Genomic DNA, 27,524 nt, shown 5'->3' with positions numbered 1-27,524 from the left:
TTCCTTCTTATCTTGTTTATTATAAACTGGTCATCAGTATTACAGGTTTGATTAGAATCAAGTTCAATTATTTGAACTTTGTGGATGGTGTTCTGTACTTCTATTGCATCACCTCAAGTGGCATGCAAAATCTCGCTGTTTTTTTATCATTGATTTATCAGTTGATCAAGGGGCTCAGGTGTTGTCAGCCTCATCAATGCATTAAAAAGTTACCCATCAACATTTCACTTAATGGTTTTGACAGCAATAGAGAGTCATTGCCTAGATCTTTTATTTCATTAGCTGCTGCAAAACGCTAATATTCTATTTCTATCCAACCTGCAGGATTTTTACACTGGATTTTTCTAAAATGAGAACATTTCCCTCACAACGATTTAGTTTTTCGGAGGTAGTTTGTATAAGAAGACCAGGAGAAATACTTGATCCTTTCTCTCCTGTTTTCAGTCCCAGCACAGCTCAAACTCCGCTCTTGTTGCTTGTACCATTACAACAATCCATCACTTGTGCTCCAGAGAGGTGCGTTCTAGAAGGTCTGCTCAACACCGTATCTATACTATACGCTTGCTTTTCTGAACTCATATAACCTTTAGGATCCGTATCACAAAATGTTGAGTTGCCTATCAACTAGATCCTCCAGAGTATTCAGACTTCAATTATAAAATCGTAACCTCTTAAAGGACAAACAGTCTTGTAATTCCACTGACAAGTGCTTTACACCATGCCACCCCTAGTTTGGGAGCTAGAATGCAGCTCTGATGGGAATAAAATGTTACCTTTTTTCCCTTTAATTCAGGTACAATCATAACAAATATCAATGGGAAGATGACCGCCTTTAAAACAAAAACCCCACAATTCCAATGTTGGCTCAGGAGCAAGTACTCCAGAACAGGTGGCCAAGGGGAACCGAGCCCAGGCAGCCAATGGGTAGTTCTGTGCACTGTACCTGGTATGTGTTTTATTATTATAGAGTTTACTCCATTTAGAACATAAATCCCATAATGGCAGAGACTTTTTGTCTATTGTATATCCCTACTACCTAGAAGAGTGTCCGGCACATAGCAAGTATTCAATGTATTTATTAAATAAATGAAACAAATGAATGGATTTATTTGGTATGTATTTGTTCTGTATGAGTTTCACTAAAAAAAGGAACTTAAGACAGAAAGAATTCTTTTCACACTGATAATCCATCTAAAGAGTTATTAAATGGTATGTAAACATCTTTAAAAAGAAAATGGGGAAGATATTCCCATTTGCTTATGTATGTGTTTTGAGTTTAGTTGGCTGTTACTGACATTTATTAGGGCACACTAAGTCAGTGTTACTACAACTAGCCTATGCCCTGTAACTGTGCAATGCTGTTGTTTAGTAAGTGCTTTCAAATATACTATGAAGGGAACATTGAAATGGCAACCTCTCAATCTTAGTACTTTTTGGATACTTATTTTCAAAGGGGTATGAAACAAGTATAATCGTGGCCTATATTATACTAAAAAGCAGTCAGAGATTTTTTTATTTATAATAAAAAAAAACATAGCATTACAACCGCATGATCTAACATGCCAATGTCAGCAAACAATTTTAAGTCCTTAACTTACTTGACTTTGCTGTGACATTTGACGTTACTTGGCCTTCTGAAAAACCTTGACTTTAAAACTCTCTCTGTTACACTACAATGGAACTAACTGAATTTGAAATTTCACTAAAAACATTGTATTTTCAGAAAGTATTGCTTGAGACTGAATAAAGAGAAGCATTTAAAACCCAAACAATACTCATCTCTTTGGTTTGTTCGCGTTTGATAGAATTAAACAACTGAAGTTATACTGTTGGGTGTCATCAGTACAACTTGAAAGAATCCTAGTCAAAAACATATTAGCCAGGAGTCTTTTTGCAGGCACTATTCCATTGCATTGGAACAAAATAACACTTTAAAGAATTGTATTTTTCAATTATAAGATGAAAATGTAACTAATAAAAGAACCATTATGCAAAATAACTCTCAACTTAAGAAAACACACTATGTTCTCCGTGGAACCAGTGGCATTTTCCTTAAATTCAGATGACATCCCCAGCATATTAACAACAGATAATGCAAGATTAAAATCTATGCCACCCAGAATATCACTGAGTATCAAGTACAAATTGTATCACTCATCTCTAAGATCTCAATTCCACTTTTAGACCGACTACTAAAGGCAGCAAGTATAATCATGAGAACCAAGCTACATATCAAAGTGTTCCCTATTTCTCTCCCTTCAGCACTTTCACCCAGCAGATACGGGAATTTTAAAGGTGAACGAGATTTTAAAGTCTACACTAATGCCAACAGCTTTCCTCACCTGCACATTCTGACTCTTTTAAGTATTACACGTTGTCTTTTCTATTTGGATTTTCCTTTGGGGCAACAACCAAGCCATACACTTATTTTGCTTTCCACACAGTGCGTGAGTGATAATCTAACAAAAACTTTTGATGAACTGCATGATAACCATTCAGGTCGTTTCAACACTTTTGGCTTAATGATCTAGATATCAGAGGTACAGATGGCTTTTTAGAGATTATCACGGTAACCACCTTTTTTCTCCTCTTGGGTATTACCGATCTGGCCTAATTCATTTTTGAAAATGATTGTCCTATTTGACTTTTGTTGTAGAAATTACAGAGGGAATATTCAGTGAGATACAGAGGGAATATTCAGTGAGAAAGTAGACCAATATTACTACCCTTATCAGATTTATTTGGGCGGGGCGGGTTGAGATAAACAACAGGGGAACAAAATATGTAGTTATGAAGAAATCTCACAGCTTTCTTGACACCTTATTCATACATACTGAAGAGCTAATACCAGCTGTCAGGTGCCTCCAGCAAGAATTCTTTTGCAGCTATCACAGACACAATGTTTCTTGAATGCACCCTTGCTGGCTAGTCTTGCCTATTCCTTACTGCAATAAAAGGTAATTTCATTTTTAAATAGCTTATAAATTACTTTTTATATACGATTAAGAATCAACTGTGAGGCATGAAGGAAAACCGCATTTTCCAAAAATCTTCTTATGTCCATATACCATCAGATCCTCTATTATTTCTTAATAATCAAGGATGGCATTTATTAAAGCGCCATTACTGTAACCCAGCTTTCCTTTGGTTCAGTACTTAAAGAGGACACTGAAATTACTGCCTATCCCTTCCTTCCCATCAGCAGCTTTTCTGCCATTACAAATAAATAACAATAGTCAATTGCGCCAAGTAAATGTGAATACTAAGACTGCAAAGTTTTGTTTTTGGTAAGGCAAATCCAACTTGTAAAAAACTGCTAATCATAAAAATGTTCTGCTGGTAATTTTCACCCATGTGTAGAGAAACGTGAAAGTAAAAAGATACAAGATCTAAAACTGAAGATTTGAGCAGAATTATAACTATGGTAACTACAAACAAGCAGGATGGGAGCACTATTTTGTATTTTCTTATCCAGACAAAAAGAACACAATATGGAAGTAACTTTACATCCCAAAACTCTGATCTTTTCCTATTATGTAGGCAAGGATTAACATATAATTACGGATTATTTATTTTAAAAACACAAGATAAACAATGATTTTTTAAAAGTATCTGTATGAAAGTCTAAAATAATTTCTGATCTGCTGACCATTTAAAGCTCAAAAAATTACCAGCAGATTTGTAATACTTTGGGGTACAGGTTAACAACTGTTGATTCCCAAAAACATGTTAAACGGTAGTCAGAAAGATGATCTGTTAAAAGAAAGTTAGCTTGGTTGGTTGATGGTTTTGGAAAATGACATTTAAGAATTTTCTGTATTTTAAGATTCAATGTAAGATTTCTTCAATGTCCATCCCCCAGTGAGGCAGATCCACTCTGATGAGGTCAGGTTAGGTCTGTTATCTCTCAAGGCTAAACCAAACCCAATCAAGGTGCACTTACCAGAACACTTTTGAATTAGAAAAGCATCAAACTCCTACCGAAGGGGACAAAAAGATTAGGTTGTTTTTTTAAAGTATCCTTTAATATGTGTTGCCTTCTTAGTAAATTATTTTTTTCCTTCAAAGAGTGGTGGTCACCTTGACTCAAAATGTGGTTATTAGATTCCTAAATGAAACTACTCAGAAATCATATTTTTAACTCCTATAACATGGAGTAGTATCAATAAAGTACCACATAACGTGAGAATCAAAGACCAAAAACAATACACACCAGCAGGATTTATATGAGCCTCCGAAATTAAACTGAAAGAAAAAAACTCACAGTATAGTGTAAAAAGAAAATAATTTATTGGTTTGCGCTACACATTTAAAAATCTGGTAACTATAAATCCATCTTCCCATTCAAGGGGTTACAAACAAAGTTTAAACAAACTTTTCATTGCTTTAGGTTTACATGTGAAAAAAATCTTAACAGAGCATATTTTAAAAATCCGAAATATTAAGAAAACAAACTTGATAATTAATGGGTCTACTATGCTGCGCTCCCCCCCATGCTAGTTCTATGCAACATTGCTCATTCCACTCCAACCTACAGCTTTCGAAAGAAGAAAAATCAGTACAAATTAAAATTTGCATTTAATACTAACAGAAGACTTAAAGTGACTGAGCAGAAGTTATTCACATCACTATCTTAAAACAATTGCACTCCTCCCTTCCAGAGTAAAAAAGCTTATCCTAGGGCTTCTTTCCCAAGCTTTAAAAAATATCGCCGCTCGCTCCCCGCAATTCCTTCCCTCCCTCCAGGAATATGTAAAAATAACGGTTTCCGCGTGACCCCGCAGGCCGGACGCCGGGGTTCCGCGGGCGGTCCCCGCGCCCCGGAAAACAAAGGGGATTCCCAGCCATTGTCCTCCGCGGCGCTGAGCATCACCAGCACTAGCAAGGCAGTAGCTTGCGCAGTTATCTCCACAGCGGGCAATGTCACAACCCGACCAACAGCACAAACTACTACCTCAGCCAGGGCCATGGTGTCAAGGAGCCATCGGACGTTGCTGAGGGCGAGCGCGAGGCGCCCGGCGGTCGCAGTCCTTCCTCCGCCGCCGACGCGGCCCGACGCCCCTTCACGGCGCCCGGGGACCCCGCCCAGTGCCGCGCGGCTCGGCAGCTCCGGCGCGACCCGAGAGCTCCCGGGCTCAGCGGCGGCGCCAGCCCCAGGGGAAGGCTGGCCCAGGCGCTCTCTACGTAACCAATAGCTCTAAAGAGAGAAATCGTGCAGAAGGGTTCAGGCGGAGAAAGCTGTTCCCTTCACTGCCCGGAGGGAAGCTCATTCCAGGAGCCACTCGAAAGCAGGAAATGAGCGGAAAAGGCGCGGCCGGACGCCAACCGATCTGGATGGTCCGCGACGGGCAGCGAGCCGCGACTCTGCGCTCCGCCCCCCTGGAGCTCACAGCCGTCTCCGCCGCGCTCCGGACACGTCTTGGGGCAGCGCCATCGGAGCCCCCTTCTCGCCCCGAGCCCGCGCCATGCTCTCCGCACCCGCCGCCCGGCCAGCTGTCCGCGCGGGCGAACGCCCAGGGTGCATCCCGCAGGGGTGGCCACCGCCTCCGGCGCCGCGATAAAGGGCTCCAGGCATAGCCTGGTAGACCCCGGCCACCCGTTCTCCAGCACCCTTCGGGGAAATCGCGGACGGCTCAGCAGAAGACGACAAAGGAAAAACCCCGTACTACTGAAACCGGGCGGCGGACCGGGTAGCGGCGACGGCTCCTGGCGCTCTGCACGCGCGGACACAAGACTGGTGTCGCGCTGCGCTGCTCCAGTGCATCCGGACAAACCACAGGGATCATTTAAGGAGTCTCGCGCGCTACTCCCCACCACGTGACAGCCCCGCCAGGCCGCACCCCCCCGCGCCGCCATCTTACATCCGGGACAAGGTGGCGTCCCCGCTTCCCCGCCTTGGCAAGCTTCGACGTGGAACCAGAAATCAGCCCCAAAAGGGGGGACCCCCGTTCCACGTCACCAAAGTGCTCAGGCCACGGGACATACCCCAAGTTCGCTCTATTGGGGCAAAATGGTCCCTAACTTCTCCCGGCCGTTGCCGGCAAAGAAGATGGCGGCGCTTGCCTCCGTCTGAGTGGACACGTTGCACCCCTGGCGGAGGTTTTAAGTTTCCGGAACGAAGGATACAGCTTTCTGCGCTCCACCCCCGCGGCGCGCCTGCTGAGCTACATTCCGCAGAAAACCGGCGGGAAAGCTGCTGCACGGTTTACTGTTATGCGCAGGCTCCTCCTGGGACTGCTGTTTTTTTTTCTTTTTTTCACTTTAGACCAAGTTTGGGAAAAGGCTGACAGCCGTAGAATCTCATCTGCTTTTGGCCAAGACACCTTTTTGCTTCCCGTTGTTGATTTTTGTAGGAAGTGAGCAAATTATTTTAAAGAGAAAGTTAACTATTAGTAAGGTTGCCAAATACAGACGGTCTGCTTAAAGTTTGCATTTCAGATAAGCGAATAACTTTTTAGTACATGTCCCATATACCAGAGAGGATTTGTTTATCTGAGATAAAAATTTAACTGGACGTCCTGTGCTTGTATTTATTAAATCTGGCAGTCCCATTAGTCGCCACGTTCCGGGAAATACCGACTACACGTTACAAAAGTAAGGAATGGAGGGAAATGAAAAGCTTGTTCAGCCACAATTTGGGACCGCCTTTGGGCAGAGACTTTCATCCTATCATGAAGGCCAGAAAGCTAAGCTCCAGACTATAAAATCTGGCAACAAGGCATACGGGATATCCTTGTATAATTCCTTTTTGGAAAGGTTTTTTTTCATAACGTAAAATTTTGAGCAGCAGATTCTGCCAGCCAAGAATCTCATTGCAAATCAGAAATGAGTCTTTCCTTTATATTCTATTGATGGTATTGATGCTGAGACTCGAATAATTTCTTGAAGCATATATTTCAAATTAAAAACCAGCCTGTGTGATATGTTTCAAAATAAATAACAGTTGTGCATATATGCGAATTCAGAAAATAAAATACCCTTGGATATGCCCATAACTGACAAATCTCAATTTTATGCTAATAGAAGCACTTTAAACTACTAAAAGTAGTTTTCCTGGAATGTACAATCTGAACGTTTTCAAATTAACGATATTTATGTATGTATGTGTGTGTGTGTGTGTGTGTGTAACACTTTTGCAATTAAATGCTTTACTTGACAAAGTACAGTCGGCTATTACAATGATACATTACCAGAAAGTGTAAAAACTTCACCAACGGTTTCATTATGATTCATACCACCCTGTTCTGATTTTCAATGATTGGGCTGCCATGGCATCTGTCCTCACTGATCATTCACAGCACAGTGGGCCACATCATCATGCACCATAGTAAACGTCATTTGGTTATCACAATGGCAAGGTTTTTTAAATGGACATTAAACAGATTGACCTACAGACACATTAGTTAGAGCAATCAAGTTTTCACGACATATAATTAAGTCATTGCTCTATTTTAACTGAATCACTTATATTCCTCTCCACAATTAACCGTGTGTGTGTGTGTGTGCGCACACACACACAAATCATGAATCTTATTTTAATGTCTCATTGAACTAGTGGTAGATAGCATGTTGACCAGGTTTTACTGCCTTGATCTTAAGAATATTGGAAAACCATGGTCAGTCAATGGTCGTGGTGAAGTTAAGTGTTAATTCCTATTAGTATTTATCATTACTCATCATTTTTATGTTTTTAAAATAAAACAGCTTGAACAGTAAGAGCAAGGAAGGTAGTTAATATTTTTTTATCCAGAGCCATTTCAAGGTGTTTTAGTTTGCAAAAATTGCCAGAATGCAATATACCAGAAGTGGAATGGCTTTTAAAAGGGATTTATTAAATTGCAAATTTATAGTTCTAAGGCTGGAAAATGTCCAAACTAAGGCATCCAGGGAAAAATACTGTGATTCAAGAAAGGTGGATGGTCCAGAACACCTATATCAGCTGGAGAGGCACATGGTGATGTCTGTTAGGTTTCTCTTCTGGCTTCTCGTTTCATAAGGATTTCCCAGGAGTGTTCTTCTGCATTCCAAAGATCTCTGGTGTGGCTCTCTGAGCTCTAAAACGTTTTCCAAAATGGTTCCCTCTTAAAGGGATCCTGTAAGCAATCCCACCTTGAATGAGTGGAGACACATCTCCATGGAAATCATCTAATCAAAAATAACCACTCACAATTGGGTGAGTCATATCTCCATGGAAACAATAAAAAAAATCCCACCCAGCAATATTGAATGAGGATTAAAGGACATGGCTTTTTCGGGGTATAGAATAGCTTCAAACTAGCACACAGGGAAAGGGTGAGAGTTCTTTGTCCTTGTAAGTATGGATGTGTAACCAAGAAGTTAGTATTTAAAAGATGATTATGATTACTGAATCATTATATAGATATTCCTTTTTATTTTCTGGTATATTAGAGAAGGCAGAGGGAAATACCTGAAATCTTTGAACTTTAATCCAGCTGCCTTATCTCTGATAATGATTGTATAACCTTTATCTTGTACCCTTGTGATTGTAAAAACATTGTGATTGACACTCACTTGTACCCATTTTATCTGGTTTTTCGAATTTGGAGTCTTGGGATCACTAAAGACAAACCCTTATGTTTATTAATGAAGGGTCTCGGGTCAGACCAGAACTACCCCACCCCAAACCCAAAGTTATGTAGGTAACCAAAGCTGGATCTAACCAAAATGGGCCCCCTTGATATGTGCGGTAGCTTATACTTTAACCAGTAAGTCACCTATAGCTCATAATACTAAAAATCACACCCATCACATGTTCTGTGACTAATCATGTAATCAATTTGCACATGTCCTATAATTAGATCACCTTTAATTACAACATCTGGAGCTGTTGTGCTGATTATCCTAAAACCTGCCCATCTTTTAATATTATAAAACTATCAGAATTACTGCAGTTTTGAGAGAAAGATTTTGGGCTGATAGGCTGTCTGGTCTCCTGCCTTGTGCCCAGCAATAAACTTCTTCTCTCTGAAACCCCGGTGTCTCAGGAATTGGTATTGATCACACTGAGCAGAGAACTCACAGCCTTTGTCGAATAACAGGTATAGGTGGGCAGGCTGGTGTCTCCAGAGATTAACAATGTATCTGGATGCACTGTGATAGCACTGTGTCACTGGTGGTGAATGTGGCTGGGGTCCCCTCTGCATTGATGAAGCCGAGGTCCTAGCTTTCTGACCTGGATGGAATTTCTTTCTCCAGACTGGGGGGCCTTTGATATTTTCAATCATCTGTATTCTCTGCTCATTCTTTCAGTTTCTCACAGCTCGTCCATGGATAAAGTTAGACCTTCTCCAAGAACATGTTCTTTCTCCTGTGTTTCTCTGTTTTGGCATATATTATAATTTTCTCTCCAGTGGTTGGAGCTATTGTTTACTTCTCATTCTGACCTCTATATGCAGTCATTTAACATTTTACCCATCACTCCTTCACTCTCACCCAATTAACCTGTTTTTGACGGTGCTAACACTAATATACTCATCATCCAGACACAATGTGCTGTTACCATCAACTCTTTATTCTCCACCTATATCTAGAATCTAACCACCTTTCAAAATGTGACTTTCAGCTAATTTGTCCTTTATCATATCATAGCAGGCAAACTGCAACAACTTTCTACATTAGGTTTCCCTACTTTATATTTCCTCTACTCCATCCTGCTTATAACTGCAAGTTTATCGTCTTTAGTTGCCACAATGTATTCTTAAAAACGGTTACTCCTAACTTCTGCCATCTTTTGTTTGTTTGTTTTTTGTAGAATTTATAATTAATATATGTCAAAAAACACCACAAATAAAATTTGAAAGCAGAGCATTTGGGAAGCACATATTACATATTAATCATAGGGATAAACATACCTATATCAAATAAACAGAAAATTCACAAAGAAGGAAATACAGACGGTCAATAAGCATATGAAAATGTTAATCACTAAGAATCAAAGAAGTACAACTTAAAACATCGAAATATTATTTTTCTTATCAAATTGGTTAAGATGAGGTGATAATACCCAGTGTTAATGAAGAAGCAAGGAACAGGATACTCTCGACACTGCAAACACTGAGATTGTTTTGGTGCAAACTTTCCGGAGGGCAAATGACAACATGTATCAAAATTCTTTAAAATAGTCAAGCAATTTGCCTTCTTGGATTGTATTCTAAGGATATAGTCATAGCTGTGTGCAAATATTTAGCTATAAGAATGTCTGTTGCAACTTTATAATAAAAATTGAAAGCCCATGAAATAATCCTATTAGGGAACTGGTTACAAAATGAAGGTACATTTGTGTAACGAAGACGTGGTTGAAAAAAATATGAGAGACACGCAGAAAATTCTTCATGATATATTCAGTGAATTAACAGAAGGTGAGACAAAGTGTGTCCAATATGCTACCACTTGCACATGGTAAAATATAAATATATACATGTTTAAATATGTAATCATATTTCAAGGAATTTCATGAATGGGCCTCAAACCCTCTTGGCTAACCTCGTTTCACACAACACACCAAAACGTATTCTCCATCAGTTTCCTTCTATTTTACAGATATGCCTTGACCACATTATCTGACTTTGCTGAAAAACACTCTATCCTTTGGACCTACCCAAAATCTGACTCTCAAGGTCCATTTCAAGCGCTACCTCCACCATCATGTTTTTTTTTCCTTTCCATGTCTATATTGAGCTTCCTTTTAAATACTAATAGCAATAATAATCCGTACAAACAGGAAACTAGAATAAGGTTCTCTGTTTTATCATCCCATATTAATCTTAACTTTTCCTTCAAATATTTTCCACAATCGTTAAAGGTCTATATTCCCTGTGAAACTGTAACCCAATGCCTAACATGTAACAGGAGCTAAAATGCTAATAACACATTAGTGCCTTATTATATATAGTCTTTAATATTATTTTATGTATGACTTCCTTTACAAGCTGTAGGCACTCTGAAAACGCCATAGCAACTTGCCACACACAGCAAGGGACACAATTATGAGCACACAGTAGATTCTTAATAAATACAAACTCAGTGGTTGTCAATAAAATTGGTCCCTGCTGTGGGAAGGTATGGGTTTTCTGCACTTTTCTTGAATGATGTGTGCCAAGACTGTATTTTATTTATGTAACATTTCCCTAGCACTTACCATGTTCCAGGTACAATGCTTTACAAGGCTTTTTAAATGCCAATAAACAACTCTATGAGTTAACCACTATTATTAACTCCATTTTACAGATGAGGAAACCAAAATAGGTTAATTGACTTGCCAAGGTCATATACCTAGTAAATAACAGAGCTGGGATTTGAATTTAGGAAGTCTGGTCCTAGACTCTAGGCTTTTAACCATATGCTATAGTTTATAACCTCTTATAACAAAACAACAAATCAATCAGATAAGAGGTTTTAAACTGACTTGGAGCAATAAAAAACAAACAATGCAGCTCTAGAAGACATAATCATTAGAAACATCTTTTTTTTCACAGTATTTAAAGTTGTTTTTTTATATTCAAGTGTATTTGACACAATGCCTATTTATAGAAATAATTGTCTAAAAAGCATTTTTCTTTTTTAAAACTTTTTAATGTAGCAACACATATATAACTAGAAAATTCCCATTTTAGCCATTTTCAAGTGTACAATTCAGTGGTATTAATTACATTTACAGTATGGTGAAGTAATTTTAAAAAGTACTTTTAGTTTATTTCAATAAGGCTTAGATTTTAATGGCGTGAGAGTCATTTTCGTAAAACTTGAAACCAGCATATTCTATTGGAAAGAACTGCTTTTGGAGCAAAGTATGATGATTCACAGACATTAGGCTCTAGGTAATTAAGTCACTTCAACTATAAACCCTGATTTCCTCATCTGTAAAATGAATCCTTTCTCCCAGGACTACTGTGAGGATTAAAAAGAATAATACAGGTAAAGCCCAGGCTGACACACACTGGGGGTACTTCAGAGAACTGGTGATTAAAATTAGGAATTTGAAAAATTGTTATACTAAATGATGTAGGATTTCCCTGGGTCATACATTTATTATACAGTTCAGGTTCTAAAAAAAAAGGAATTTTAAAACAAACTATTCTACTTTGAGAGGTGAAGGGATGGTTGGAATATAATGCAAACAGGCAATTTCAAAATTAGCCTTACACCAAATACAAAAAATAAGAATGTTCATAAAACAAATTATCCAAGAATGTCCTATTCATGAGGATTACATTTTTCACTTGACCTAGAACTTTCAAATTTCCAAACCTACCTTGTTTTTAAATTGCTGAGACACTTCATAATGTTCTTTTGCCTATATATTCTTTCATTTTATGTATTAATATTTTCAACAAAGCTCTTAAATGTCTCCATTATTCTAATTTATAACTTTCCCCCCCGCCTTGGCCAGATATGTAAGCCATCCTAAACGTATTTGAATCATAAGAGACTTATTTATGAAGTCTCTAAACAGAATTGATGATGTGGTGTGTCAATGTTCCTAACCTAACAGGGATGAGAAAGCAAATCATGAAAGCATATTAAGGAAAAAAGTGTAAAAATTTATCACATCTGGGGTGTATTATCAAAGTGGGTATGGTTTTAAGTTATACTGAGAAAACTAGTACTGGGGGAGCATAACTAAAAACGAGGAATGATGCTGAGTGCTAACTGTAAAGCAAATTAAGGATCTATGTAATCACGGTGTAGCTACGCATCTTTTCTGAAAAATCTATTCAAGGTCACAAAGAAAATTTGGGTTTCAGGCAAAAGACTTTCATGATTATAATACATAACTTATACATCTCAACAACATAAAAATTAAGTAGAAAGTATAACAACGATGGTATTCCTTTCAAGAACTGTGTTGGGAGCTAAGAAAGAACCTACAAAATTAGATAAATATATCCAGTCTTACATAAAATACCACGTGGTAACTACCTTAAGAGATAGGAGTTGTATGTGTTAAAATTGTAACACAGAGGTATTTAAGGCTGGAAAGCAAGTGCTACATGCACAGTTAGTCTGATGCCTAATATTTTATTTTTCTAGCTAAAAAGAATAAAATTGCAATAGCTTTGGAATTTTTCTCCCATCTAGCAAAAGTTCATAAAACGAAGCGGTTGTTATTATATTGCAGTGGTTTACCAAATAATGGCATGATTCAGCATCACTGGCTGCAGTATTTATTGAATGTTGAATTAAAATAAAATTGAAAGTTGCTATTTACATTCCTTTGTGGAGCCTACACCTTCATAAACCTTTTAGCAGGTATGTATTGAACACTTCTGTTTCATGGTCAAGACAGAATCAGAGGTCATGGATTCTGACAGCTGATGTGTCTGTTTTCTTCTTGCTATTTCCATGACTATATCTACTATACTTACTGACTTACCTTGATTTATAAGCCAAACCTGGAAAACCTGCAAAATAAGTGTTTTGTGGTTTATCTAGGAATAAAACAAAATATTGCTATTTTTTGGTGAAGAAAATCAATTTTGTACAGTTTATTTCAATCTATGTAAAATTAAAATATATTTTGTGTTTAAAAAAGAACAGTTTTAGAAAAATTCAGGTGCCAAAGCTACTTGAATTTTTCCAAACTTATTTTGGAGGTTTAATTCTTTTTTAAAGGATAACTGTACAAAAATTCAGTTCATTGCCTTCATGTTTACAGTGTTATTACAATAATTCAAAATTATGTATGCCTGTTAGAGAACTGAATAATATAATTCAAGTTTGTTTCAAATATCTAATCTTATTGCTTGGATTTTTAATTAGATCTTTTGGATTTGATGATGTCCAATGTGCATAGGATTTTTTCTTTTATTAATTTCATTAAAAAATTTAGATAATTTATGCCATAGGTGGTATTCTTTTTGCATAAACTTTTTTTTTTTTGGTGCTTGGTCTGGGAATTGAACCTAGGTCTCCTGCATGGAAGGCAAGCTAATTACCACTGAACCACCTCTGCACTCTGCATAAACTTTAGGTTTTTAAAATACACAGTTTTAATTTTTATTATGTATATAGCTACATGATTAAATGAAAAAAAACATTAAAACAGTTTTTTTTTTTTCCCCGCTGCCCTCCCTGGTGCTAACTCCTTAAAAGAGTTTTTAAAAAGTGGAAGAAGGCAGAAGAGTGGGTGGAGACAAGAACAAGGAAGGAGGAAAGATTTGAAGTTTGAGAGGGACTTGACCCACAATTGTTGGCTTTGAAGATGGAGGAAGGCACAAACCAAGGAATGTGGGCAACCTCTAGATGTGTGAACTACCCTCAGCTGGTAGTTAGCAAGGAAATAGGGATCTTTGTCCTATAACCACAAGCAACTGATTTCTTCCACCAATGTGGATGAGCAAACAAACATTCTCCTCTAGGGCCTCCAGATAAGAATGCATCCCTGCTGACACCTTGATGTTAGCCCAGTGAGGCCTGTGTTTGATTTTTGACCTACAGAACTGTATAATAAATTTGTGTGGTTTAAGCTGCTAAAAAAAAAAATCAATGTAACTACATTTGCAGCAATTGAAAATGGTCTCAAAATTCAAAAGTATAATGTACAAAACAAGAGTAAAACCCCTTACCTGAGGGGCTAAAATCAATCCCACAGTGCAATCAAGGATGTTTCAACTGATCTCTCTATATTACTGCAAGCACCAAGCATACGGATACCAAATACATCCTAAAAAGGCTTGAAGTTGAGAACTATAACATTCTACATCTTCCTTCAAAGAATATTGCTGTGCAGCAAAATAGAAACTGATGAAACATATGGAAAATATACTGCCTCAAAACATTCTCGAACATAGGAAGTGTAAATACTATACATAATACATATTTATATAACATAAGAGTTAATTAAAAGCACCTGCCTCAAAAGTAAAGATGCTTGCCAAAATAGACAAAACAAAAAAAAAGCTCAATACACAGAAACAGATTTTAAATACTCCCCTTTGAGAAAAGTGGTATTCTCTCTCTATCCACATAACATAAAAGTCCAAAGCCATGATGGTTCCAAGAATAGTTGCTAAATCCATCATATTTACAGCAATCTTAAGTTTTTCAAAAGATGGGAGGTTCTATCATTACAAATTTTTTTTGTTCTTTCAAAATGGCAGGGGGACTTCCGCTTTGCAAAAAGGCAACAGTGGCCAAAATGGAAACTTTTTCCAGAATCTCATTTAGTAGGAAAGCAGTTGGCAGTGGTGTAACCCTAATAGCTTGGTTTCTTATGGACAAGGAATAAATGAGAGGAAGAGCTGAAAGAGAAAAGAGAATGAGAGGAGAAAAAGAGAAAAATCTGGGGAAAGTACAAGAATGAGAGAAAAGTAAAATAAAGAAAAAGAGAAGAAAGTGATGTCAGAGAAAACAGTCAATGGTCTCTGGATATAGTATGGGGATATTAATTAAATAACTTGAATAATAATTTTTTTATGAAATCAACTTCAAATTATGCATTTTTTTCTCTAAGGAATTAGTAGGTAACTTATTATCATCTCCTGTTTTAGAGATAAGGAAACTGAGGCTTTGAAAAAATAACATGTCTAAAGTTAAGAGGCAGAGCCTGAGTTCATCACTGCCTCATAGTTGGTCAAGATTACTGAAAGTATTAATAATCACAAAAGGACTCACCATATTTTCTTTGAAAGAGCCAACATTGCTACTACATTCAAGCATTTTTGGTTTATATGAAATTGGTTATCGAACCCTTCTGAAATGTTTTTTTAATGTAAATCAAGATATGAAAGCATTGATTTCTTTCCCAAATTATAAAAACTTAATCAAATTGAAAGCACTATGCTATTTTCCAGAGATATCAAGATTTCTTGAATTAATAAACTGTGTTTCCCCATATATAAATTGGATACACACCATGTGGCATGAACTGCTGGTCCTCTCGTGAATGGTTAAAAAAAAAAAAAGCAAAACACTGATAATGTAGACAAACACAACCCAGCAATACTAAGTGCAGTAAAATGTGGTACTTACACAAGTATCAAGTACTTACACAAGTATCTGCCAAAATGCCAAATCAAATAAGTGGAAATCTAAGGAATATACTAGGCTGCTGGCAATGCTTCCATAGAGACCATTTTTGTCAACATCAGCGTTAATTTTCTTTAAAAAATAGTGATCCACAAAATTTTTGGCCTGTATACTAATCAATTTCAAAGGATTCTAAACCTTCACTGTTAATTTTTGTAGCAATCACAGGTAGGTAGGTTCCTGAAAATGTTCTGTCTTAGCTAGACAGACTTCACCTATGCAGTCTCGAGTGTTCACTTGTCCATATGAATTAGCCTACATTTGGTAAGAATATATTGTACGTCTCTACTTTGTAAGTCATTGTACATGTCCCTAATTTAACACTGTATATGTTAACATCCTTCATTAACATGACTGTGATAAATGACTACCACATTAACACAGATTAAGCTTTTGGGTTGTATTTCTATCTCAATAACTTATATTGATAAATCCTCAGTTTCTTCACTGATTTGCCGGCCCTAAAGTTAACTAGGACCAGTGGTATTAAATTGTGACAATGAATGAAATATTCTAAAATAATATTGAGAAAGGATAAATAACCCAATTGTTATTGGTCTGTTATAGAATTAATTTAAATGAATGTTATTATCCAGAATAAAATATATACATGAAATTGTTCCTCTCTTCCTTCTGGTGCTACATTTAATTTAAGGAATCTAACAAAACTCAAAGAATGCAAATCAAATCAATACCTGTACAGGGGGAAAATAGATAAGAAACTGTTAATCTAATAAAATTTAAAATGAAATCTTTTCCTTTTGGCAACTAACAGGCCTCTAATCTATGAATAACTGTGAATAACTTATTCACAAATGTATGTAGTAAAACAAAATTTTAACACTAGTTAGAAAGAAAAACTAAATAAAACACTAAAAATGATCTTTTTTTTTTCCCTTGGCAGTAGTAGCATTATAAGAAATCAAAAAGTAAGCTATGATAGTTGAAAATTAGCTTGTTTCTTTTATAACAGAAAAAAATTGTTGGGAAAGGACTTTATTAATCATTCAATTGTGGCATATGCCTGTTGTCCAATAATCTATATAACACAGGCAGTATCAGTGGCAAAAAGTGATTATCTGAGGCTTAAAATTAACTGTATTTATAACATGTATCCTGAAGGGGATTATTGAGAACTAGTCAGAATCAACTGCACTGTAAAATGATCACAGCTTTGGGAGCATAACTTCTGAATTTCCAGGCATGTAGTCATCTCACACAGACCAGAACTTCTAGTCACTGAAGAACCCAATTCACACTAACAATAGAGGGGCAATGTGTAAACCTCCCCAGGGATCAGGATATTTTGAAAATAAAGCCTAGAGGAATATTTGGCTCAAGGGAATGAACTGCTAATAGTGGTTTCTAGGGAGTGGAGTCACAGAATATAGGAGGAACAGCATATCAAATTATTATACCAAGAGGTCAGCTCACTTTTCTTATCAATAAGATTGGAATTAAATCGATATTATATAATATTAACACATTCACCATATTTATATGCTTTGAACCGGAGGGCATGATCTCAGCATTGAAAGCTAATACGATAGCTTTCAAAGTGACTAGCTCAAATTTGTCACTTCATATGGGGGAATGTTGCATACTCTTGACTCATATTTAACTTTCACTGGAGAATTATTCTGATTGCAATTGATTCATCTGTTGTTTTTCAAGAATAGACAAATTATTGCTACGTGTAAATTTATGGCAATATTTTGAATAAGTTAAAGAAATGGTAAACAACCTTGTTATTCTATTTCAATACCTTATCAATGATATGTGGATTTTCTATTTTCCAGTTTTTAACATATCCAATTATGGAGAAAAAAACTAAATACACAGTTTTTATAACTTTCTTTAAAAAAAGTAGTGAAGGCAGAATCTATGGATGCTATATTTTACCTTAGTTTTAGGTGAAATGATAAAATAGAAAATTATTAATTCTTATAAATAAAATAATCTTCTTTTAAAAAAACCTTACATTATTGGATAAAAGTGTAAATTAAATAATTCACGACTACAACAGTCTCAAAATTGTATTGCATTCATTGCTCAATTCTAATATCTCCTCATAGTTTATAATTATTCAGGAGGCAGAAATTTATAAATGTTATTAAAACCAAAGGCTTTCCAGAACACTAAAATAATACTGAGACCATTAGGATTTCTTATGAATAATTATTTTAAACATCTTTGTGTCTTCACATAAATGATTATGAAAATTTAAACTCAGAAGAAAAATATATAATACCATAATCCATCAAATAAAAAATACATTGGGCTAGGTCAAAAGTCATTTTTTTAAAGAAACAATTAAGTTAATGTATTCAAGAGCACTTTTCTTCTTCATTGAATAGGAAAGTGAAATAAAATTAGTATTTTACTCCACGACAGAAAGTTTACTGTATTTCTAAATGCTTGACTATCTCCAAAAATACACTTGTAATTTTTTTAATAATACACACATATTTCATACTTGTGGGTTAGCATACTTATTTTTCTTTTTTGAAAAAACACTACAAAATTAAGCATGAAGATAACTGAAATAAACAAAACTCTCATAGGCAAAACTTTAGGAAAATTGAACTCATCTTGCTTGGGTCATAATTCAGACAGTGACAAATGTTGGCAATTAGGGGGAAAAAATCAGTACAAATACAAAATATGAAAATTCTTTAAAATCCATACAGCAAGTATAAAAAAGGGACAGATTTAAGTGAAAATAGGAAAAGATATTTAAAGACATGAGGTATGATGGAGCCATAGTGCTACAATATAGCTCAATATATTAAGTTAATAATCTATACTTTGAATTTGCAAAATCAGCATATCATCAGGTATCTGCTGTTGTGTTCACAAGACCTTTCTGGTCAGATGTTAAATGGTCATTGATAAATACATTCAAAATATGCATGGACTAACCGCATGATCATATGGTGAACATATCTGCCACTTAAGGCAAATTAAAAGTAAAAATGTAAGCAAACAATTTTGTATTCATAATAAATACAGCATCAAGCATTTAACATTATTGATATTTTTAAATTTTAAATAATAAATGCAACTATTTTATACAGAACTGTACCATTTATTATACACACAAGTATATCAGTTCCCTTTGTTTACAAAGGCTGGTTACAGATAATATGGAATGTTACAGTACCATCTTGCATAAAATTTTAGTACAATTTTGCACTTGAAAAAGGGTGCAAAAATACCAGCCCAATAAATCTGAATGAAATATCTTTTTCTTCTTAAAAAGTACATCATCAACACATACACCACAAACTGTACATAAGCTCACTTTTTAATCACCAACTGAAGATGTGGTAGCAGGTATGATGCAGTATTAATTTAATTATCCTTCCCATAAGTTTAACTTATTAAAGGCTTGCACTGCTACTCACTCAGGAACCTTTGTTGACATGTAAGATTGTAATATGAATTACAGAACTCAGGTAAGTACAATTTAAAGGAGGCTAACAACAGCTGCCAAGAATTAGTTGTGGTAAGAAATGTCCTTTTCATAAAGACTCACTTAGAAGCAAAAATTTTTTTAGAATATCTTTCTTCTTATATATTGTAGCTGGTCATGATTCTCCATTTTGAACTTTGGATGCTGGTGGTTGCATAAAATCCTTAAACGGAACTAGCGCCTCTTTAAGTGCAGAGCAGACTTCTGAAGATGAGCAGGTGATGCATTCTACTAAAGTTGGGTATAAGGCAATTACTTGTGCCCAGGTATTTCCATCAACTGTAATGCAAAAAGTATAAAATCTCAAAAAAAGGTGGATTTATATAGCAGAGATTACCCAGTTAACATGATCACAAATCCTTTAAATGAATTGCAAAGAAAGAAATTTTTAAAAATGGAGAGATTCTACAAGTGTGCACCTTTTCTTTTTTAATCTTCGGAAGATTAAAAAAATTTTTGAGATATTTAATAAGTTATGGGAGAAAATATATGGCCAATATACAGAGTTATCAATACCAATAAATTTGATAAAATACATTTTAAATGGAAATTCAGCTTGTTAAAGCTTTGGAAACAAAAAGAGTAACTTTTGTCATTTTTATTATTATTTGCCAGAGATCGTAGTATGCATTTCAAGAACAATTAGAAAACAATTCTTTTGCAGTTGTCTGCTAAAAATATAAACATCCTAAATTATTTCCCCCAATAATGTCCTTGATATTGATTTAACTTCAAATGACCACAGATAGTCCAATTTTGATGGGGAGAGTCAGTGATGAAGCAGTGCAAAACTCTGCAAATGACATCTATAATCACAAATCAAAGAACAATTTTTTACATGATAAAATTAAGCTGCATCAGTTTTTATACCTTCATACAGAAAAAAAATCATTTCAGTATCATCCCTACATATAAAGGATAGCAATATATAATAAATGTTAATGTGTGACTGGGATCTTGATGTGACTACTTTCATACTAATAAATTTTGAGGCTGTTCTAGAATTTCATTAGAAAATCCTGAATGTCAAATTTTTACTAAAGTTTAGTTAGATGCTATGCTGGTTTGAAACTGTTATGTACCCCAGAAAAGCTGTGTTCTTTTAATCTAATCTTGTGGGTGTAGACACACTGTGGGTGGGACCTTTTGATTAGATTATCTCCATAGGGAAGTGGCCCACCCATTCAAGGTAGATCTTAATTAGTTTACTGGAGTCCTTAAAAGGGCCAACACAGAGAGCAGAGCCTATACAGAGAGAGATGAACACAAGACACAGATGTTGGAGATGCTAAGCTACGAGATTAATGAAACCCAAAGTTTGGCTCTGGGAAGCTAAGTGAGGACCCACAGATGCTGAGAGAGTGGTTTGAAATCAGAAGCCCGAGGGAAGGACAGCAGACATTGCCATGAACCTTCTCCATGAGAGAGAACCCTGACCCCAACCAGCTTTTCTTGAGCAAAGGTATCCTCTTTTTGGTGCCTTAATTTGGACATTTTCATGGCCTTAGAATTGTAACTTGTAACTTAAATTCATTTTATAAAAGCCAATCCATTTTTGGTAAGTTGCATTCTGGCAGCTTTACCAAACTGAAACAGATGCCCATATTTTTAATCAACACTTAAAATGGCCAGAGTAACTATTTATTAAAAATCACAGAGAGGCAGCAGTCAATGTTAGACAGCTAGTGCTATTTATTAAAATATAAACCTCTCCTTTAGGCTATAGATGGTACAGTAACACACCCTAGAGTATCAAATGAAAGAAAATCCTCTCAGATGCTCCCATACCTGCCCACAACCTTAAAAGGTTTCTTTTTATGGAGAATTAGAAATATGGCCCCAAAACTATTTCCCTCTTTTTATCCACATACTTCATCCACCCTCCCATGCTGAATTTGGGTTGACCTTGTGATGTGCTTTGGCCCATGGGCCAATAACAAACATGACACTATAAAAAGATTTTTTAAATAATTGCACATTGGGGTTTGTCCTCTTGCTATTCTTTGAAACCCCAGCAACTAGAGAATGACAGACTCCAAGGACTGGAGACAAGGTGTCACAGCTGAGGCTCCCCAGAACAAATCTGACAATGACAAACATGAGTGAGACCATCTTAATCTATTCAGGGACAGTCGAACTAGCCCAGACCAGAAGAGCCACCTAGATGATCTAAAAAATAATAAATGATTATTGTTTTAAGCCACTAAGTTTTAGGGTGACTTGTTACGCAACAAAAACAGATACACTTTCTATTGTAAGTGGGACCAAAAGAAACTTCCACAAAGTTTCTCTGAAACAAAAAGGGTATTAATGGTTGTAAGATTACTGAGATATCAATGTTTTTTTTAAAATTTTTTTTTTAATGTGACAGGAAAGAAACACAAACATTCTTAACATATGATTATTCCATTCTACATATACAATCAGCAATTCACAATATCATCACATAGTTGCATATTCATCATCATGATCACCCCTTAGAACATTTGCATCAATTCAGAAAAAGAAACAAAAAGACAAGAGAATAAGAAATAAAACGAAAACAGAAAAAAAATTATACATACCATACCCTTACCCGTCCCTTTCATCCATCACCAGCATTTTAAACTAAATTTATTTTAACATCCGTTTCTCCCCATTATTCATCTTCACTCTACATGCTCTACTCATCCATTGACAAGGTAGACAAAAGGCACACCAGAGACAAGGTTTTCACAATCACACAGTCACACTGTGAAAGCTACATCACTACACAATCATCATCAAGAAACATGGCCACTGGATCACAGCTCCACATCCTCAGGCAGTTCCCTCCAGCCTCTCCATTACATCTTGAATAACAAGGTGATACCTATTTAATGCATAAGAATAACCTCCAGGATAACCTCTCGATTCTGTTTGGAATCTCTCAGCCACTGACACTTTATTTTGTCTCATTTCATTCTTCCCCCTTTTGGTCGAGGTTTTCTCAATCCCTTAATGCTGAGTCTCAGCTCATTCTAGGATTTTTGTCCCACCTTGCCAGGAAGGTCCACACCCCTGGTAGTCATGTCCCACATAGACAGGGGGAGGGTGGTGAGTTTGCTTGTTGTGTTGGCTGGAGAGAGATGCCACATCTGAGTAACAAAAGAGGTTCTCTTGGGAGTGACTCTTAGGCCTAATTTTAAGTATGTTGACCTATCCTTTGTGGGGTTAAGTTTCATTTGAACAAACCGCAAGACTGGGGGCTCAGCCTATAGTTTTGGTTGTCCACACTGCTTGTGAGAATATCAAGAATTCAACTTGGGGAGGTTGAATTTTCCCCTGTTCTCACCATTCCCTGAAGGGGACTTTGCAAATAATTTTTTATTCACTGATCAAATCACTCTGGGGTTTATTGAGATATCAATGCTTTCTACATTATCAAATCTAGAATCTAAATATGTGACCCTGAACGTCTACTTCGAATAATTTCAAAGATCTAAAGAGCAATAATTTAAAAATCTGTTTTGAAGATCTAAAGACTCCTTTGAGATTACAAAAAAATCTATCTCCCCCACCCCAAAATGTATATTTTACAATAAGCTATGCTTATAATTTCAAGGGGATTGAGGACACCCTAAAGCTCAGTCATGGTTGAGAAAACCTGCTCTAGAGAACAGAACTGCATTTATTTACTGAGATGTAAAATTTTCAGAAATTAAGTTCATTTGGACTTAAAATATTTACAGATAATTTTATGACTGCTTCTTATTATTTTGAATCTATCATTCATATTGAATTAATTTCATTCCTATATTATACAGTTCTATATAAAATGCTGCAAGCAACCTTAAAAACTTAATCTATGTTCTGAAACACTTCTAAAATAACTTCTTGTAGGATCAGAATTTGATGTTTATAGTTACTATTTTTTTTCCAAGGGAATACCCAGTTTCATATTATATTCTCACAGACTACCCATATTTAACGATTACAGCCTTAATTAAAAAGAAAAAAAAGAAACTCAAAATTATTTTGAGCTATGAAAGATTTCTCTAGTTAAGACTATCCTATATCAGTAAGAGTTATTAAAAATTCCATAAATTACTGGAAATAGACACTCATAGACTATTAGTAGAAATGCAATGTCCCATCAAAATGACAAATATTGATATCATTTTGGACCCAATAATCCTACTTCTGGGAACATATCCTACAGTCACACACTTGCAAATTAACACTCATTTGCAGATTATTCATTACAGTACTGTTGTAATGGCCAAAGATTGGAAACGTTAACTGTTCATTAATAAGGGATTAGTATAAATTATGGTACATTCATACAATGGAATACTATACTGCCATAAAAACTATTTAAAAGAATGAAAAAGCTGCCTGTGTTGATATGGAAGAATATCCAAGATACCCTGTTAAGTTTAAAAAATAAAAAGAAGGTTCAGAAAGGAGGTATAATATGCCATTTTGCATATTCATTTGTGTAAAAAAAAAAAACCTGGGGAGGTGGAGAGGATTGAAACATTTATTCTGTATTTATATAATAAACTTTTGGAAGCTAATAAAAATGATTGCCTATAATGAGATAATTGGGCAGTGACAGAATAAGGAAAGGACCACTTTCTCTGTGTATCTTTTTATATTTCTGGATTTTTGAACCATTTATATACATAATTATGTAATTAAATTTTAAAATAAAGATCAAGTAGAAAAATAAAAAATAACCCTCCCCCTATTAAAAAAAATAAGTCTAACAAATACCTACCTCTTCCCATAGAAAACTCTAAAACAAATAAAAAAGATCCAAACAGATTTTGGATGTACTGCCTTCAGGTTTGTAGCCAGTTTCCTGAATTAGGGTTAGATTAGCTATGGGAAGTTGACCATATTTCTTAGGAAGGCCTGGCTTTTTCTAAATTATCTTCTTTTCCTGTTCCTTAATAAAGCTGATACCGTTTATATAACATGATATAATCTCATCATCATCACTTGTGGTTATATATTTAAATTTTCACTTCATATGCTCAGAGGCATAATTCAAACTCTCTTGAAAAAAAAATTTAACATTAGTTAGATCATCTATCATTATTACATTGTCCTCTTTTCAAGGCCTATTCCTTCGTTTTGTTAAAAGTTTTACTGCCTTTTCCTTCCCTTTTCTCTCTTTATATACATTCTGGTTAAATTCTTGTCAGCTGTCTAAAGATCATACAAAATAATGCAAGTACTATGCACTTAAATATACTGGAGACATTTAGTATACCTATGACACAACATGAAAATAGAGAATTTCCTGTTTATGTGTTAAGTAGAATATATTTTCAAAAATCAAATTCTACGCTATGATCTAATAAAGATTTTACTAGGAGGCCAATGTATGGTTTCCTTCTCTGAAAAATCAATCAGGACAGTTTTTAAGAGAACCCAAATGAGATTATTTCAAGACACTACTCCAGCATTTCTCTGAGAAATTCCATCCCTTCCTTTGGGTTGAATAAATACAAGTCTGCTAACTCTTACAACTTAGTATAATACTCACCTGTTTCTAGGCCCAAAGTACCAAAGGGTGGATTTTGAAAACAGAACAATATGTATTTACTTTGGTTATATAATAGTTGACAGGAACACATATCCTCATGTACATACTCTTGTACTAGGTATTTAGGGGGAATCTTCTTTTTTCAGCATTAAAAGTAATGCTGAATGTTGTGTTAATTTCTTTTTTTTTCTTTAATTAATAATAAAAAAAAAGTAATGCTTCTTAAAATGCCGCTGTACCATAAGGCACTTGAGCTTGAATACAAATCAACACACTGCTTTCTTCTGTAATAAAGTCTTGTATAAAAAATATCAGTTGAAACAAATAGTGTGCTTAGTGACATAACTGATTTATATTCTGGTGTCCGTTCTTCATCTTGTCCTGGACCAGCAACATCTTCAGACTAATGACCAATCCAACAAACCACACTTTCCATAGCAATGTAGTAGAGGATTCAGAATGGAACAAAAGGTCCAAAAAGCTTCTCAAAAAAACATAATTTGGGGGGGGAGTCATGTATTTGCACAACTAATAGAAATAGAATGTTTCAAGACAAAGATACACTTAAATGTGCTAGGAGTTCAAAAAGAACTGTGACAAATAAGGTATCAGTGGTTGAAAGCGTTCAAATAGAGTAGAGAGGCTACACTGGAGGTCACTCTTACGCAAGCTTCATTAGACATTGCTACCCATCACAACTTGTCTAACCCCAACCAAAACTATTCCTGCCAATCCTAAAGAACACACAAGTAATTATATAAGATTCTACAAAGGTTCCATGTACTAGGGTAATTTTCCAGAAACCTACAACCTCCAGATGGGTCCCTGGACCAGATAAGTCTTGAAATGCTGATAGGCCAGCCTCTCCAAAACATCAACTAGTTCCATCCCCCTATCCCATTTTATTAACAGCTCCTTCCAACCAGAAAAAATTAGAACAGGCATAGCCCAAATACCCCTAAAGAGTGGGTACAGAAACAAAAGTGCTGGTGGAGTTATACAGAGAAGTTAGGGTTTAACGAGTGAGTACAATTGCTGAATCATTATACTGATATTTATTTTAGTCTCCAGTATTTTAGAGCAACTAGAAGTAAAAAACTAAAATTGTGGAATTGTAACCCATACCAAACTCTGAAATCTGTTCTACAGCAATGTACTTTGAAATTTACTGCTTTTTTGTATATATGCTATTTTTCACAAAAAAGAAAAAAAAGTCGACTGTGACGATAGATGCACAGCTATATGACGATATTGTGAACCACTGTATATTTTGGATGATTACATGGTATATGAATATATATCAATAAAAAATAAATAATTTAAAAAAAGATAGAAGGGTAGTGACCAACTCCTGCTAGTGGTTACCTCTGAGAATTGAAAGGGAGAATGAGACTGAGGGTGGAGTTGAGGTAAACTTTATCTATCTACTTATATATAAGAAGATTTTTTAAAAAGTCAATTCCAAATGAAAATATAATTGTCATAATCTTTAAAAAAAAGTGATAGGAGTTCAATGAAAAGAGATAAATAACTTACACTTAACAGGTTAAAAACGAGGCTTAAAAATGGAGGCGGAATTTGAATTATGTAAATGTAGGGTAGAGAATGAAATAAGCAAAGGTTGGGAATATTTGGGGAAATTGATAATTTCAGTTTGAAGGAGTAGGGCTTATAAAATGTCTAGGGGAAATAAAGCATGAATAGATGGCACCAGACTGCAGTATTCTGCATTTCGTAGGCAATGGTAGATGGCAAAGGATTTTTGTTTTGTTTTGTGGGAGTGGGAAAATGGTCAAACTGTACTTTAGGAAAAGATATTTCTGACAATCAGGTAAAGCATAGATTAGGCTGGAATGAGTAGCAAAAGGATGAAATAAGAAAGCTAAAAAAAATGATTCTGTTTATTTATACAGTTTGTATCTATAAAGTAAATCAGTACAAATGGAGAATGGAAGCCCCCCACTTAATGTCAGTGATCTTATACATTAATAAAACATGAATTGTCCATTCAACACCCTAAATTCAGACCATTTAGTTAAAAAAGAAGTCAGCTACACTGTTGCTTAACATAAAGAAGATAAAACATTACAAATTAATTTTACTTGTGTGACATCTTAATGGACTTGATGTTTTGTTGTCATGAGGATTGGGAAAAAAAGAATATAATGGTTCTTATGGTCCTAAAATACAGTTAACTTAATAAGACCACAAAAATTATATCACAAATAGAATATAAATGTTATGAGTTTAGAATAACTGAGTTTCTAAGCACTTACCATTCTCAGGCTGAGTTTTCTTAAGTGAATCAATGAGAGTACTAACTGCTTTTAAAACAAATATGATCTCTGTTACTTGTTGCCTAAAAAAAAGAGATGGGAAATTATATCTATCAAGATTTTAAAACATGCCATACGTGTTTTTTACTAAGTTTGATCTTTGGAAAAATACTGAACCCAATACAATTAAAAGTTAATGCTAGTTTTAAAT

General features: G+C 35.5%; 1 protein-coding gene across 6 annotated transcripts in view; it reads right to left on the bottom strand.

Annotated features, from left to right (window-relative positions):
* Positions 1 to 19,336: 19,336 nt before the first annotated feature.
* Positions 19,337 to 27,524, bottom strand: part of MON2 (MON2 regulator of endosome-to-Golgi trafficking) — a 156,693-nt gene continuing 148,505 nt past the window's right edge. For all 6 annotated transcript variants that reach the window (XM_077111251.1, XM_077111252.1, XM_077111253.1 and 3 more), the window contains 2 exons: positions 27,314 to 27,396; positions 19,337 to 19,801 (listed from right to left, as the gene is read on the bottom strand). In XM_077111251.1, the coding sequence (XP_076967366.1) occupies positions 19,638 to 19,801; positions 27,314 to 27,396 (247 nt within the window). In that variant the 3' untranslated portion in view covers positions 19,337 to 19,637. The remainder of the gene's footprint in view (positions 19,802 to 27,313; positions 27,397 to 27,524) is intronic.

This window comes from Tamandua tetradactyla, chromosome 7, assembly GCF_023851605.1.
Source record: "Tamandua tetradactyla isolate mTamTet1 chromosome 7, mTamTet1.pri, whole genome shotgun sequence".
In the NCBI taxonomy this organism is placed as follows: domain Eukaryota; kingdom Metazoa; phylum Chordata; class Mammalia; order Pilosa; family Myrmecophagidae; genus Tamandua; species Tamandua tetradactyla.
Note: the sequence above shows the minus strand (reverse complement) of the source record. Positions and strands in the feature narration are given on the sequence as shown.